This window comes from Equus caballus, chromosome 13 (assembly GCF_041296265.1).
Source record: "Equus caballus isolate H_3958 breed thoroughbred chromosome 13, TB-T2T, whole genome shotgun sequence".
Classification (NCBI taxonomy): Eukaryota; Metazoa; Chordata; class Mammalia; order Perissodactyla; family Equidae; genus Equus; species Equus caballus.
In genome coordinates, this window is record NC_091696.1 from 12,036,788 (window position 1) to 12,054,346 (window position 17,559).

General features: G+C 45.3%; 1 protein-coding gene across 1 annotated transcript; it reads left to right on the forward strand.

Moving 5' to 3' along the window:
- Positions 1 to 1,363: 1,363 nt before the first annotated feature.
- CCL26 (C-C motif chemokine ligand 26) lies at positions 1,364 to 5,046 on the forward strand. Its single transcript, XM_003362700.5, has 3 exons — positions 1,364 to 1,513; positions 1,601 to 1,715; positions 4,787 to 5,046. Exons 1-3 carry the CDS (start codon positions 1,441 to 1,443, stop codon positions 4,881 to 4,883), a joined length of 285 nt encoding a protein of 94 aa, XP_003362748.2. The 5' UTR covers positions 1,364 to 1,440; the 3' UTR covers positions 4,884 to 5,046.
- The last annotated feature ends 12,513 nt before the right edge of the window (positions 5,047 to 17,559 follow it).

Genomic DNA, 17,559 nt, shown 5'->3' on the forward strand with positions numbered 1-17,559 from the left:
GGCCAACTCAGGCTTCTTCTGCACAAGCTCCCAGAACCAGCCCCCCGCCCCCCCCCCCCCCCCGCCCCCCGTGGAACTGAGCTTCAGCTGCCCCTGGCGGTAACCTGCTTGATTGTCACCCCTCACTGGTGCCTTCCTTTCTCCACCTTGCTCTCCGCTCCTCTACTGGTGTCTCCTGGAATCACCTCCCTCATGAATTACTTGCACTGGGATCCTTATCTTAGGACCTATTCTGGAAGAATCCAAACTAGAACAATGGTCTTCAAATCTGCCCCAATCTCAATGGCCTCACCTTCCAGAAGAAAAACCAGGCATTTTTCTGTACCTCTGGGCGATTATGTAGAAGCAATGGGAATATAGATTTCAGCCAAATTTTAAACATAACTTGAAAGAACTTTGTCACAGTCAGAGCTGTCTTGGGTTGGGACAAGTTCAGTGATGAGTTCTCCGTCACTTGGAGTAGTCAGAACAGTCCGGATGACTCTGGCAGGGTGTTTTAAAGGGTTGGACTAGATGAGATTTAAGGTCCCTGAAAAATTCTATGGTTCTAGATGGTTAGTCACCTTTTCTTTTTTTAACCTTAAACTCAAATGTTTAAAGCCCAGGGGCACGTCAGGGGGTGGCAACGACTGAGCGCAGGGTCATGGACCATGGATCTGAAGGTCCCAGTCTTCCCCTCCCTAAGTCTCGTGGCAGAAGTCACTGCCGTCTTCTAGAATTCGCTTTCCCCATTTTAGTAAAATCTGGCTAAAATATAAATTCCTGGGTCCTCCTCCCAAAGAGCCTGACCCAGAAGGTGCAAATCAGGGTCAGCAATTGTGTATTTTTGTCAAGCTCTGGGCCATTGTGATGTTCTCTCCAGTTTGGGATGCTCTAAATCAGGTGAGATGGCTCCAAGTGTCCCCAAGCAGCGCTGGCACCACGTGCCGGGTCATGTGTGGCACTAAGAACGCAAGAAGGCCTTATGCCTGGAGCATCCTCCTCGAATGTCCCTTGTCATGGACGGGCTGCTCCATATGCATGTGCTGAGACTGTCCAGGCCTCACTAAGAGATAAGGTAGAAAGCAAAGAAAGTTTTGCCCAAGAGCCAGAAATCTCTCTGGAGCAACCAATTGGGTCATACCATACTTAGATCAGTTCACTGGAATTACGATTTCCTCTGACTGTGTTTTCACACGAGGAAGTGTTGACTCAGATAACACTGGGCCAGAGGTATGTGTGGTGCTGGCTCCTTGCTTGCCCCAGATGGCCCATTCTCACTTTCTCTTTCTTTTGGGTGTCAGGTTACTCCTCCATTGAAGGGTCAAAAGAGCAGCTTTTGTGCTCGACCGCAAAATTCTCTGGAATTATCTTGAGGGACGGGTTAGCCCATAAAAGGGAGTCTGGTTGAGACAGGGGGAACTGGGGAGAAGGCTTGGGAAGGGCTCGGCTTGCAGCACCATGAAGAGCTTCCCTGTGGCCCCCTTAGCTCTCCTGGTTTTCATGCTGAGTGTCCATCGCAGAGCTGCCACACGTATGTAGCTGTCCTACTCCCTTCCCGGCTGACTGGGAGTGGAAGTAATGGGGCATCTCCAAGCTCTTTCCTCTCCCTGTTTCTTAGCTGGCAGTGATGTGGCTAAGCTCTGCTGCTTCCAATACGGCGACAAGGTCCTTCCCTGGAAATGGGTGCGTACCTACGAATTCACCAGGAGCAGCTGCTCCCAGCAGGCTGTGATGTGAGTATTTGTCGTTTGAGTTTTCAGGGTCTCTCCCAGTCACATAACTGGGTGGATGCTGGGCAGATCCCACAGTGCCAGGAGAGGCCTCGGGTGGGAAGCTGAGGGTTGTCACCCTGTCTCTGCCACTAACAAGTGTGGCCCTGAGCTTCCATTTCCTGACTTTCCTACTATGTGCCAGGCACATGCCAGGCACTGTGGTAGGTGCTTGGTATGAAAGAGAGAACAAGGCAGCCCTACAGACCTTGCATCTAGCGTCAGAACGAGGGTGACAAAAGACGTTTGCACAGAATAGTTCATCCCGGTTGTGATGGGTGCTTGAAGGAGGCAGCAGAAAGAGAGCAGGAGGGAGCTCGTCAGGTAGGGAGGCAACCCTCTTAGGGTCTCCAGCTGGGCCTGAGAGTTAAATTAACATAAGACAGATCAACAGGAGAAAACATTACAGACTTTTACGTGTACATGGGAGCCCGCATAGGAAAATGAAGACCCAAAGAAGAGGCAAAATCTAAGTGCTTTTATAGCAGGTTGAACAAAGAGAGGCAGCTGTGGAAAAGTAACTAAAACTTATGGGGGTGCTAAAGGGTAAGAGTTATTTTAACAAGATCTCTTTGTACAGAATTCTCTTGGCCTTGACCGTCTCTGGAGCTGAGAATATTTCTTTCCTTCTTGCCCAGGGAGGACATTTTTCATAAAACATGGGTGTTTTATCTCCTGCTTTCAGGAAGAAAAGGGGAGATCAGAACACCCTTCTCGCACCTCCTGTTTGTTTTTTTAAAATGTCTTTAGCTCAAAATAATCCTTAGGCCAAAGTGGCATATTTTGGGACAGTATATTCTGCCACCCTTCATCACAGTCACAGGAAGACCTCACTTGGTGTCCAGAGGGTCTCCTGGAGGAAGTCACGTTTACACCGAGACCCTCAGGATAAGTGGGGGTGGCCCAGGTGTATGGGGCAGGAGGAGCATGGGTGCAGGGGGCAGGGCACAGCAAGTGGGTGGGAGGAGGGTGAGCGTGTCACAACAAGGCAGACATGTAGACGGGATCCAGGTCATGCCGGGCTCGTTGGTAACAGGAGAGAGGACATACAGAGTCCCCGGCAGGACTAAATGAGATAATATATGCAAGGCATTTAGCACTACACCTGCACACAGTAAGCATCTCACAAATGGAAGCTCCTCTTAAGTGCACATACAGGAGGAGGGGCCGGTCACTGCTCCCGAGGACATGGGGTGCTTGAGCCTCGGAGAACAGTGCAGAAGGAGAGGGAAGGGACTCCCTGGACAAACCTGAATGTCATCCTTTTGAGACAGTTAAGGATGGGAAATAGGCACTCAAGTGCCCAGATATGGAGGGGGGCGCTCCAGAGCTCAGGATGCCCTGGGTCTTCTCTTTTGTGTCTTGACTGGCTTTCTGGAGCTTTATGGACATCAACACTTAACCAACAGCTGGCAAAGAGCCCCTCATGAGCTGGGCTCAAAGCAGGGGCTCTGTCACTTACACAGCTGTGTGACCTCGGACAAGTCAGCTTTCCTCATTTGTAAGAGGAGGGTGAGAGGCTGCTATCAGTTATCCATGGCTGCATAGGGAACCACCCCAAAACCTAGTGGCTCAATATGACAACCATCATTTTCTTATCTCTCCTGGTCTCTGTGGATGAGGAATTCCAGAATGCCTTGGCTGGATGGTTCTGGCTTGGCATCTCTCATGTGGTTGAAGTCAGAAGGTGCTGGAGCCAGAGCAGCTGGGGACTGGCGGCATCTCTCTCTCTTTGGGGCCTCTCTCTGAGGTCTCTCTGTTGGGCTAGTTTGGGCTTCCTTACAGTATGGCGACCTGGGGTGGTAGGACTCCTTACAAGGTGGTTCAAGGATCCAGCATAAGTGCTCCAGTGAACCAGGCAGAAGCTCCACAACCTTCCGTGACTTAGCCTATGAAGTCACATAGCATCACTTTACCACATTCTATTAGTCAGCCAGTCCCCAAGGCTGGCCTAAATTCAAGGGAAAGGGACATAGCCCCGCCTCTGTCAATGGGAATGATGTCAAAGGAATGGCAGCCATGCTTTCAAACGTCCACAAAGTGCTTCCTCTCCCTTGTTTTCTCATCCTTTGGCTCCTCTCCCTGCATATGCAGAGCTTGCCTGAGAGCCCTGTGAACACTGCTGGGCCCTGCAAAGCGCTCCCAGCCAGAGCACCCCAACCTGGGCTCTTGTCCCTTCTGAGTGCTCTCAGGGTGCACAAGGCTGGGGGAGATTCAGGGCCACCAACAGCGACTCCCAGGCTTCATGAGCTCACAGCGTCGTCAGGAACACAGGAACTATCTATAAGCAGCTGTGGCAAACAACCACGACAATGTGGTTAAGAATTAAGTGTCGTGATGGATATGAGGTTCCTTTTTGGGGTGATACAAATGTTCTAAAATTGACAATGGTGATGACTGCATCGTCCACAGATAGACTAAAAGTCTCTGAATTATAATTATACACTTAAATGGATGAATTGCATGGTGTGTGAATTATATCTAAATAAAGCTGCTATGTTAAAAGGAAAGAGTTGGGGCCAGCCCGGTGGCACAGTGGTTGAGTTCATGCACTCCACTTCAGTGGCCCAGGGTTCGTGGGTTTGGATTCCAGGTACAGACCTAAACACTACTCATCAAGCCATGCTGTGGCAGCATCCCACATACAAAAAATAGAGGAAGATTGGCACAGATGTTAGCTCAGTGACAATCTTCCTCAAGCAAAAAGGAGGAAGACTGGCAAGAGATGTTAGCTCAGGGCCAATCTTCCTCACCAAAAAAAAGGGGTGGGAGGAAGAGTTAAGAGGCACGGTACAGGTTACACGTTTTGGACTAGCGCTGTTAAGTTTCCAGGGGGAGGTGGGTCTGGAAACATGGTTTCCAGGGGAAAGCAGGCTAGCGGAGAGGAGAGAGAGCAAGAATCAGAAGAGGGAGCAGGGACAGTGTGACAGGGGTGCGGCAAGACGAGAAGACAGGCAGGCAGCTCCCCTCCCTTTCCATCCATTTCCAGGAGGTGAAAGTTCTCATTATTGACTGTCTGCATCTCTTCTCCCCAGATTCACCACCAAAAAAGGCCAGAAAGTCTGTGCACGGCCAAAGGAAAAATGGGTGCAAAGATACGTTTCTTTACTGAGAGCCCGGCATCAGTTGTGACTGCCAAATTTCCAGCCCAAGGACAGCTGGATCCTGCTCTTGGCTCTGCTGCCCTTGGCAGAGCCTGAAGAACTTCTTCAACAAGAGACTTCATGGGCTGGGGGGGGCGGGGGAGGGAGTTTTTTCCTTCAGACTTTTCTTTAATAAAGGTTTTTCATAAAGATTTGATTTGCTCATGAACATTCTTATTCAATAAAACCTGAGTTTCCTTCAAAGAAAAGAAACCGAGTCAATATTTGCGACTGACACCCTGGCAGAGCCCCAGAGTCTGAATTCAGAGTTTGAATGGTATTGAGTTAGGTCTTATGGTTTTGTTTGTGCAAAAAAACAAGGATAATTTCAATACATTTTGGCAAATGCCCATTAAACGTGTTATTATTACTTAGAGAGAGAAGTTTATGTATGTGGAAAATTGCATTCTGTGCAACACCTCGTAGCCTGTTGGTGCTGGGTACATGAAATGCCTCCATATTTGGCAGTGTTTTCTCACAAGGTATTAATTAATAAACATGCATATTATCTACCTGCCACCCCTAGGATGCCTGTGTCCACATCACCTAAAGGGGTTTTTGAAAAATAATTATAGATTCACAGGAAGTTGCAGAAATAGTACAGAGAGGCCGGGTGTACCCTCTACCCAGTGTCCCCTGATAGTTACATCTCATGTAATTATAATACGATATCAAAACCAGGAAATAGACATTGGTATGAAGTGTGAGTATAGTTCTGTCACTTTGTCACGTGTAGATTCATGTAGCCACCATTATAAACCAGATACAGAACTATTCCGTCACCACAAAGATCTCACTAGTGTTGACTCTTTACGGTTATGTCTCCCCTCCGCCACCATCCTTAACCCCTAGCAACCACTAATCTGTTCCCCTTCTCGGTAATTTCGTCATTTCAATGTTATATAAATGGAATCATATAGTACATGACCTTTCGAGATCGGCTTTTTTAACTTCACACAATGCCCTTGAGATCCATCCAAGATGTGGTGCACGTGAATAATCCATTGTTTTTCACTGACGAACAGTGTTCCATGCTATGACGCACCACAGTTTATTTAACCATTTCCCACTTGTGGGATTTCAGCCTGGGGCTATTACCTATAGAGCCGCTAAGAACAATCACATACATACAGGTTTTTTTCATGGACATGAGTTTTCATTTCTCTGAGATGAATGCCCAGGAACACAATGGCTGGGTCCTAGAGTAGATATGTGTTTAGTTTTTTAAGAAACTGCCAAGCTATTTTCCAGAGTGACTTGTGCCACTATGATTTTAGCTGTTCTAATAGGTACATAGCGATATCTCGTCGTGGTCTTAATTTCCATTTCCCTAATGCCTAGTGATATACAATGTCTTTTCATGTGCTTATTTGCCATCCATGGATCATCTTTGGTGAAATGTCTTGTGTTTTTGGTCTATTTTCTAAGTAAATTGCTTGTTTTCACCGCTGAGTTTTGACATGAGTCCTTTGTCAGATCCGTGGTTTGCAAATATTTTTTCCCAGTCTATAGTTTGTCTTTTCATCTTCACAAGATCTTCACAGAGCAAAAGATTTATTTTGATGAAGTCTAATTTATTGATTTTTTTTCCTCTTATGGATCATGGTTTTGGCGCCATCCCTGAGAACTCTTCACCAAGTCTTAGGTCCCAAAGATGTTTTTCTATGTTTTCTCCTAAAAGTTTTATAGTTTTATCTTTACATTTAAGTCTATGGCACATTTTGGGTTAATTTTCATATAGGTGCGAGCTTTAGGTCGATGTTTATTTGTTTGTTTATTTCCCTATGGTATGCAGTTGTCCCAGCATCGTTTATTGAACAGACTCCTCCTCCATTGAATAGTTTTTGCAATTCAGTTCTTGTGCAGGGATATTTCTGCCCCATCTGTTCCATAAATACAATCAATTTTTAAATTTTATTTTTACTGAGATACCATTCACACACCATAAAATTCACCATTTTAAGGTGATTTTTAGTATATTCACTAGGTTGTGTAACCATCATTGCTACTAATTCCAGAATATATTCATCATCCCGGAAAGGAACCCTATTCCTATTAGGAGTCTCTCCATATTCTCCCCTCCCCCCAGCCCTGGCAACCACTAATCTGCTTCTGTCTCAATGGATTTCCCTATTCTGGACACTTCATATAAAAGGAATCGTATGTGGCCTTTCGCATCTGGCTTCTTTCACTTGTGTGCCAAGTGAAAACATTGTGCATGTTTTCAAGGTTCATCCTTGTTGCAGCCTGGGTCAGAACTTCATTTTTATGGCTGAATAATAATCTATTGTGTGGCTTATCCCACCTTTTGTCTATTCATTCATTAGTTGAAGGATATTTGGATTGTCTCCACTTTTCAGCTATTATGAAGAATACTGTACCTTGGTGTACAGGTTTACGAGCGAACATGTGTTTTCATTTCTTGTGGGTGTATATCCATAGGGATGAAATTGCTGGGTGTATGGTGCCTCTGCCTTTAACTTTTTGAGAAACTGCCGAACTGTTTCCCACAGCAGCTGCACCAGGTCACATTCCCGCCAGCAACGCAGGAGGATGCCAGCTTCTCCACATCCTGGCCAACATTTGTTCTTGTCTGTCTTTTTGATGACAGACATCTTAGTCAGACATGAAGTAGTATCTCATTGTGGTTTTCTTTTGCGTGTCCCTTATAACGAGTGACGTTGAACATCTTTTCACGTGCTTGACCATTCGTGTATCTTCTTTGGAGAAATGCCTATTCAAATTCTTTGACTTTTGTCTTTTCATTGCTCAGCTGTAAGAAGTCTTTATATATTCTGGATACTAGACCCTTATTAGATATATGATGTGCAAATATTTTCTCCCATTCCCTGGGTTGTCTTTTCACCTTCTTGATGGTGCTCACTCGAGGCACAAAAGTTTTTAATTTTTATGAAGTCCAATTTATCTATTCTTTCTTTGGTCCCTTGTGCTTTTAGTGTCATATCTAAGAAGTCATTGCCTAGTCCAAGTTCATGAATATTTATACTTATATTTTCTTCTAAGAGCTTTAGAGTTTTTGCTCTTATGTTTAGGTATTTGATTCCTTTTAAGTTAATTTTATCTATGGCACTTTTATATATAAAAGTGGGTACAACTGATTTTTGTACGTTGATCTTGTTTTCTGAGACCTTAATGAACTCACTTATTATTTCTAGGAGTTCTTTTTGTAGATTCCTTGGAATTTCTTAAAGGAACAATTGTGTCAACTGCAAAGAGGGACCGTTTTATTTCTTCCCTTTTGATCTGTATGCCATTTCCTTTTCTTGTCTTCTTGCACTGGCTAGAACTTCACGTACGATGTTGAGTAAGCGTGGTGAGAGTGGCCAGCCTTGTTTTGTTCCCAATCTCAGGGAGAAAGCATTCAGTCTTTCGCCATTAAGTATGATGTTAGTTGTAGTGTTCTCCTTTCTTTCTTTTTCTTTTTTTGTAGACTTAAAAAAGTATTTAGTTGAGGAAGTTCCCCTCTATTCCTATTTTTGAGAGTTTTTATCATGAATAGGTGATCAATTTTGTCACACGCTTTTCTGCATCAATATGATTACATGGGTTTTCTTCTTTCAGCTGTTAACATGGTGGACTACCTGGGTTGATTTTCAAACACTGAGCCAGTGTTGCATCCCTGGAATAAACCTCGCTTGTGGTGTATAATTCTCTCTCTATTGCTGAGCTCTATTTGCGAGATTTTGTTAAGCATTTCTGCGTCTATATTCATGAGATATATTGGTCTGTAGTTTTCTCTCTCTCTCTTTTTTTGGTAGTGTCTTTGTTTGGTTTTGGTATCAGGGTATTTCTAAATAAAATTAATCGGGAAGAGCTCCCTCCATTTCTACTTTCTGTAAGAGACTGTGCAGAGTTGATATTAACTCCTCTTTAAACATTTGGTAAAATTCTCCAGTGAAAATATCTGGGCCTGGAGGTTTCCTTTTTGGGAGTATTAAATTACATATTTAATTTCCTTAATAGTTACAGGGCTATTCAAATTATCTACTTTATATTGAATGAGTTGTGCTAGTTTGTGTTTTTTGAGGACCTGGTTCATTTCACCTAAGCTATTGAATTCACGTGTGTAGCTATGTTCCTGGTGTTTCCTTATTTGAAGATGGCAGGGTCTATAGTTTTCTCTCCATTTTCTTCCTGATTTTTATAACTGTGTCTTTTCTTTTTTTTTTTCCTTTGTCGTTCTTGCTAGAGGTTTGTCAATTGTATTGATCTGTTCAAAGAACCAGCCTTTGGTTTCTCTGATGTATTGTTTTTCCGTTTTCAATTTTTATTGATTTCTGCTCCTTATAATTTCTCCCTTTTTGTTTGCTTTGGGTTTATCCTGCTTTTATTTTTCTGCCATCTTAAGGTAGGAGCTTAGATTACTGACTTGAGACTTTTCCTTTTTTCTAATGTCAGCATTTAGTGCTATCAGTTTCCCTCTCAGCACTGCTTTAGCTGCATCTCACACATTTTAATATGTTGCAGTTTCATTTTCATTCAATTCAGTGTATTTTTAAAATTTCCTTTGAGGCTTCCTCTTTGACCCATGGATTATTTTAAGTTTGTTGTTTAGTTTCTAAGTGTTTGGAGATTTGTCTGTTATCTTTCTGTTATTGATTTATAGTTTTATTCCAGTGTGGTCAGAGGACACATTCTGTATGATTTCAACTCTTTTCAATTTGAGGTTTGTTTTATGGCCCAGAATACATGATGTACCTTGGTGTATGCTCCTCGGGCGCTTGAAAGGAATGTGTATTCTGCTGTTGCTGAGTGGACTGTTCTGTGAACGTCAATTAAATCCTATTGGTTGATGGTGCTGTTGAGTTCTTCTACATCTTTGCTGATTTTCTGTCTAGCTGCTCTGTCAGTTGCTGACAGAGGGGTATTGAGGAATCCAAGTATAATTGTGGATTTGTCTATTTCTCCTTTCATTCCCACCAGTTTTCACTTCACATATCTTGCAGCGTTGTTGTTTGGTGTACACACATTTAGGATTGCTATGTCTTTTGTTGGATTGACCCTGTTTCCATTATGCAATGTCTCTCTCCGTCCCTGGTAATTTTCTTTGCTCTGAAGTCTACTTTATCTGATATTAACATAGCCACAAATACTTTCTTTTGATTAATATTTGCATGCTATATCTTTTTCCATCCTTCTACTTTTAACCTATTTATAACATTATATTTGAAGTGAGTTTCTAATAGACAGACAGCATATAGTTGGAACATTTTTTTAAAAAATCTATTCTGCCAATCTTTGTCTTTTAACTGGTCTATTTCATCCATCTATAGTAGGAAGGGATACCTTATTACTTCCAGGTCGGGGTGAAAGTCCTGGCTCCCTGCCTTAAAAGAATGGCTAAAGAAAGTTCTTTAAACAGAAAGGAAATGATATAAGAAGGAATCTTGGGAATTTGTGACCAATAGTAGATGCAAAAATGCAGCGTTCCACTTGGCTGAGCTGGATCTTGAAAGTGAAGGCAGAGATTGGGACATATGCAATCTTGGGTCACTGCATAGCGACCCCACAGCCACAAGAGAGAATGTGGAGAGGATGGCAGTTTAGAAGACACTATCTGTGAGTAATGGCTGGTATGACTTTGCATTGAGGAAGAACTTATTAGTCAAAGTCCAACCTTATTAACTTCGTATCCCAGGTCTTGCATGATGTTTCAGATTGAGTTTCCCCAGAAAAAGGCCTTGAGATAAGAATTTGAGTGTACATAACATATTTTGGAAGTGATCTCAGGAGACACCAATAGGAAATGAGAAAGCATGACAGGGAAGGGAAAGCAGCCAATATGGGTGTATTACTAGGCAAGTCACCACTGTGGGCAACTGAGCTTAATCTTGTTGGGGACCTCTGGAAAATAAAGGTCGAACGTATGTCTCAGAGTTAGCCCGACTCAAGGGGCAAGGGAGTAGGGGTATTTAATACTGATTCCAATCAGTCATGGGCTGACAGCTGCTGGGGTTGGGGTGTGCACTTCCTGCCTGCTGTGTATGAGGGTAGAGCGGGCCCTCAAAGAGAGGCAGATGCTGGCAGACTGGGATACAGTGGCAAGGCCCGAGGGCATATGAGTCAGGCACTGACAACATCTGCTTCCCTGGACCAGGCCCCAGCCTACTTTTCCAATCTATCACCCACCACTCACTCCATAAACACATTGGGCCACTCTATGCTTTCCTGAATAATGAGACAACCCCTAGCTCACTTCAGGCCTTCAAGTGGTAATTTCCTTACATCTCCTGAATGCTGTTTCCTCCGCTGGAACATCTCCTCTCCACTCGCAGTCTCTCCCTGCCAAAACTCTACTCACCAAACTAGACCCCAAATGGCAAAATGCCTCTTCCATTTGATGAGAACATCATGATCATGTTTTCCGTGGGGTCTCGGTGATTCCTTCCACGTTCCCAAACAGCAGCAGCCCCCGCCCCCCGCCTCTGAAGGACTCTAGCATATTTTGTCCCCCATCTATGATACTTGTTTACAAGTGTAATATATTTATTGATGCTCTTAGCTCCCTATCAGACTGCAGGCTCCTTGAGGTCAGGGGTGAAGTCTAAGTATCTTTGCACAAATGAAAGACACAGCAAACGTTAATGGACTATGCAACCAAAGATGAATGTTGCCAGATATGCTTTGCCCAGGCTCAACTCTGAGTCGGAGTGGTATGTGCACAGGAAGAGGAGAAAACACGCAAGCCTGCTGGACCAAATCGGAATTGATGGGTCGGTCAGTAAGATGGACCTTTATCTGTAGTTCCACATCCTTACCAGCAGATGGCAACAGTCTCCTACCATCTTTTAAGGACTCGTATTACCTCTCTCCTGACAACTGGTCAATTTACAGCAGTCTATTCTACGATGTCTTTACTGAGGATCTACCTGAGATCCAGGGTCACCTGCAGGCATTGGGAGAGGAAGTCCAGGGAGAAATATGAGAAAAGGAAGACTTAGTTCAATCTTTGGACGGTACGGTTCAGCAGTGGGGGGCTGGGGGTGGCGCTGGGAGGGGAGAAATGAAATACACACAAAGCAGTTAAGACCCTCTATAAGATAAGAGACCTGTGTGAGTTTGACTAGAGACATCGTCTGCTTGGGGCTCAGTTTCTTCGTCACAAAACAAGGAGGTTGGAATCGATATTCAGGGTTCCTTAGAGCTCCTGAACTCCCTCAGTGCATGAAAGCATGCTCATGAGCAATCTAAAAGAGAGACAAGTGGGTGCAGATCTAGCTGTGCAAGGCTTCCTGAAGGAGGTGGGGCTGGTCCAGAAATATGCGCAGGGTTTGGTAAGGGAGAAGCAATTGCAGTAAAAACATCCTCATCCACACAGCACTTGGTTCTTCCCATTCATTCCTCTTTTCTTTTCGTTGATTGCACAACCATTCATCTTCACTGTGCTAGACACTCTACTAGGTGCTAGGGGCGGGAGTTGTAAAAGTGGTAAAACTTTCCCTGATTCCTAGGAGTTCATGGTCTAACAGAGAGCTGATGTGTTAACAAGTAATTACAGCGCAATTTGTACAGTGCAATGAGATAAGGATTGTCAAAATAACTAACATTTACGTAGTGTTGCCTTATCTTTTATAAAACACATCTAGAGTGTTCCTCAATCTTGAGAGGTAAGTAAGACAGAAGGATTTCCATCTTCAAGGAAACAGAGGTAGAGACACGGAGTGGTGGGTCTGACGTCACACTTCTGTGAGCGGTGGGATGTGAGCCATCACCAGTTCCTCTTAATCCACATCCTGTGGTTTTGTCCACTTCCTCACACCGATTACGATAACATGACCCCACTGGTCATCTACAGAATTGGAAATCTCTGCCCTCAGACCAGAACAGCAGAGAAATCCTCTTCTACTCTTTACCAATTGGGAAACAAACAAATCTCTTGGTCCCTTGAGAGAAATCCTGGGCTACTTGGGTAGCATATGCTCCCAAGGTGACTGTCAGGGGTTGGCGTCTTCGCTCTGTCCCACGGTCACTGGCTCTCCAAGGCCTTTCAGGCTTGTCCCAGGCTGCTGGGAATCTCATGAGACACCAACCCTCCCTGCTGAGTCACTGACGTCAGAGTGAGTCACTCTCCCTCCAGTTCCATTTGGTCAAAAAAGGAGCTGCATACATGCGCAGGACCCAGGAGACCCATGTGGTGGCCGCCCCCCAGGAGACTTCTGAAGGGCCTCTCAGGACCTCTTCAACTCTGGACCTTTAAGTCTCAAAAATCTCAAGTTTGAGTCCTGGCTTGAGCTCAGCCACTCCTACTTTGGCGGCCTTGGTTTCTTTAATTTATAACAGTCCCTCTCATTTGTGCATAATTTTAAACTCAATAAAGTACTCCCACATCCCCATGATTTTTTTTTTTCACTTCTTACAGCTCCATTATAAATTTCACTCCAATTTATAGATTAAAAAAAAAATCTAAGGGGGGCTGGCCCCGTGGCCGAGTGGTTAAGTTCGCGCGCTCTGCTGCAGGCGGCCCAGTGTTTCGTCAGTTCGAATCCTGGGCACGGACATGGCACTGCTCATCAGACCACGCTGAGGCAGCGTCCCACATGCCACAACTAGAAGAACCCACAACGAAGAATACACAACTATGTACCGGGGGGCTTTGGGGAGAAAAAGGAAAAAATAAAATCTTAAAAAAAAAAAAAATTAAAAAAAAAATCTAAGGTTCTAAAAATTTAAAACTAGCTCAAGCCGCAGAGCTCGAATTCAATAAATACCTGATTTATTCATTCAGCAAATATTTACTAGGAACCACCAATGGTCAGATGCTATTTGAGAATACAAAGGCTGACAAATCATGGTCCCCAGCCTTGTGGCACTCATGTTCTAGCAGGAAATATGGACACTGTAATACATTATTACGATGTGATGTAATCAGTCTTACGGTAGAATGTGGGGGGAGGAAAGAGCAGTGACTTTGGGGTTACTTTTATGTGCCAGGCCCTGCAGGATGAGCTTTTGTCACAATTTCCTTTGAGATCAGTCAGGATAGGTTAAGTTTTGCTGTGGAACAAATAAGGCCAAACCTCAGTTTATGTCCCACTCATACGACACGTCCAACGTGGGTGGACAGGAAGCTTTGCTCACATAGTCACTCAGAGATCCAGGCCAACAGACCACTTTTCATGATTGCAGTGGCAGGGGGGAAATGACTCTGAACCAGCAGCTGAATGTGGTGGCCCATAGTGACACCTGTCAGTTCCACTCATAATTCATCGTGAAGATCCAGCTACAAGGCGTCAGTCAACCACAAACGCACCTGGAAGGTCAGTCTTCCTCATGCCCAGAAGGAAAGGAAAAACAAATAGGAGTGGGGACCAAGGTCAAGTAGAGACAGCCATGCGTTATCGATAGCATGCCACCTGCTTTATCAGATTCTGAGTTTGTGGGAACTACTTCACTTCTCTGTAAGGTGTAGGTGACCGATAGACTTTTGGATTCTATACCATTTGATGGAGGTTCACTTCTCTTCTCTGTGGAAAAACCAGTTTGCCTCTGTTTGCACATTCATTTCAATATTCCTGATCTATAAAAGTGTAGGTTTTTCAGATTCTCTTTTGAACCAGTTGTAACATCTGCCTGGTTCCCTCATGATGAGTAAATAAAATCTTTAACATGTGTTCATTTTTATACCTGCATGAGAGCCATGATTTTGCCTTTTTCTGAAAAATATCTTTCAGTGAGACATCTTAGGGATGAGGAAAGAGATTGAGCAGTTAAGAAACTTTCCCAAAGTCACCCAGCTAATGAGTGGCAGAGGTGAGAATTCTAATCCCTTCTCTCCAATCTCAGAGGCAGAGGGTGGGGTTCACTCACTTTCAGGGCCCAAGAAGGCCAGGTGTTCAGGCTGGGTCTCGGCAGACGAGCAGAGCTTCTGCAAGCAGAGAAGGGCATTCCACGCAGCGGCATGGGAGGCCGGGAAGGGCAGAGTGCATTTGGAGAGCCAGAAAGAGCAAAGCGGGGGAAAGGTGGGAGGGGAGCTGAATTATGAAAGGCCTCCTACGCTCATGCCAGGGTGTCTGGACTCAACTGTGTCAGCAGCAGGGAGCCCTTTATGGACTTTAAGCAGGAACGTAAACAATCAAATCTGTGTTTTAGGAAATCATGCCTGACATTTGTATGGCAAACAGGCTGGGGACACAGTCAAAGGCAGGGATACACCCATGTTCACAGCAGCCTCATCCACAACAGCCAAAAGGTGGAAACAACCCAAATCCGAATGGACAGCCAAAACATGGACTATCCTCACAATGGAATACTACTCAGCCTTCAAAAGGACACATGCTGATACACACTACAACGTGGATGAATCTTGAGAACATTATGCTAAATGAAAGAAGCCAGACTCCAAAGGACAAATATTATGTGATTCCACTTATAAGAGGTACCTAGAACAGGCAAATTCATAGAGACAGAAAGTAGAACAGAGGTACCGAGGGGGTAGGAGGAAGGGAGGAGGGGAGAATTCCTGTTTAATGGGTATAGAGTTTCTGCTTGGTTTGATAGAAAAGTTCTGGAAATGGATAGTGGTGATGGTCAAACAACACTGTGAATGCACTTAGTGCCACTGAACTGTACACTTAAAATGGCTTAAATGCTAAATTTTATGTCATGTGTATCTTACCACCATAAAATATAGTTCTTTTAAAAAGGCAGGGAGACCACCACACAGTCCACGTGAGAAGTGCCCAGGGCCCCAAGCAGGCAGGACAGGAGGCATGGGGAGAGATGAACTCCTGAGCCACCCAGGGCTCAAATGCAGAGGCCGCTGTCCCCACCAGGGTCCTCTCCAGGGCTCACGTGCTTTGATTCTATTCTAAAATTCACTGCTTCTGTTACGCTTCCCCTCTGAGTAATCTAACACATCTTTGATCTAGTGCCCATGTCTGACGCACTGTCTATTGGATGAAGGAAGTAAACTCTTAATACCAGTGTAGTGGATGAAGAAAGGAAGGAGAAAAAGCCAGAGCGCCACAGCAGTGGCTCTCAGTGGACCCGGGGAAGAGGGAGAAGCATCTTAGAATGGCTGGGAAGCTTTTTCTAAATAAACTTGCTCCTGCCCTTCAACGAATCCTCTCCACCCCCCACGCCCACATTCCAGTGTGCTCTGAGGGGGGATGGAAGCTGGGGGTAAGGAACCCAGGTGACGTGGATTCTTGGCAGGTGAGGAACCCAGACTATCAATGGATTTGGGGCTCCGTAGACACTGGGACCCTGGGACAGAGAAGAGAGAGGCTGTGGTTGGGGAGAAGGAAGCTAAGGATTGGCCAGAATGGGGTTGGATCCTTATAAGTCAAACACTCTTTTCCTTTCCTCTACCTCCCTGCTCTGCTTGTTAATGACCTTGCCTCCTCCATTATTAATCCACTGTTTCAGCTGAAGCTATGACTCCATGGGTCCATTAAGGCTCTCCTGGGGCATCAGGCTTCCACCGAATGCATTAGGGCTGAGACGGCTCAGGCTGGGAGGCACCAGGAGCTGGCTCTACTAGGCCATCCCACCTGCCCTGGGGTAGAGGGTTGCTGCCTCATCCCTTCCCCGCCCTGCTCCCAACCAGCAACCCCAGCAAATTCAAGGTGCTTCATTAAGGGTGTCTCCGCACCAAGCGGGTTCCTGAGCCCCAGTGTCCTATGCGATGATAATTCCCCTCACGTGTGAACCAGTTTTCTCCTACAGAGCCCTTCCGCACACATGCTCTGCACGGGGCACAAGAGGGCACGGGCCTGGACTCAGGCTGCCTGGGCTTGGATCCCGGCACCACCACTTATTAATGTGAGGATGTGAGTTAAATCCCTGCACCTGAACCCTCCATCAGCCCGCTTCCTTACCAATAACACGGAAACTGTGGTGACACCAAGCTCTTGAGGCCGCCTGAGGACTAACTGAAGTCAGCATAAAAAGCGAGGGCACAGTGCCTGAGACACAGCAAGCGACCGACAAACGGCAGCGGCTGTTGCTGCTTCTCTTGTCATTTTTATCATTGTTACAATGAGGAAGTTGGACGAGATGCTCTCTGGCTCCTCTCAGGTGCTAATATTCCGTTCGTTCATTAAATAACTATTTATTGAGCACGGAGTATATGCAAAGCCCTCTTCCAGCTGCCGAGGATCCAGCGGTGAAGAAGAATATTCTCTGTCCTCACAAGATCACATTTTAGCACAGGAGCCAGACGATAAGCAACAAGCATAATAAGCAAGGAAACTAGAGAGTGTGGTAGGAGGCGGTAAGAGCTCGGAAAGAAATCGAACGAGGTAAGGAGTTCAGGGAGTCGGGGGTCAGGAAAAGCCGCATCGAGAAGATGCCATCTGAGCAGACTTGAAGGAGGGGAGGGCATGAGCCTGCAGGTATCTGAAGGAGAATGTTCCAGAACACGGCAATGGTAGTGCAAAGGGCCCAAGGTAGCAGTGTGCCTGGCTTGTCAGAGGAGATGTGTAAGGAAAGAGGAGAGAAGGAGGAGTCGCACGTGATGTCGGAGAGATAATGGGGGACAAAGTCTGTAGGGCCTTGTGGCTTATTGCCAGGACTTTGGCTCTTACTAAGAGAAATGGGAGACGGGGGGAGGAGGCAACGAAAAGGTGACATATTCAAAGGACCACAAGCCCTGGTGAATTGGAGTCCAAGTGCTAGAGGAGGAAGGTGGTAGCCAGTGAGAG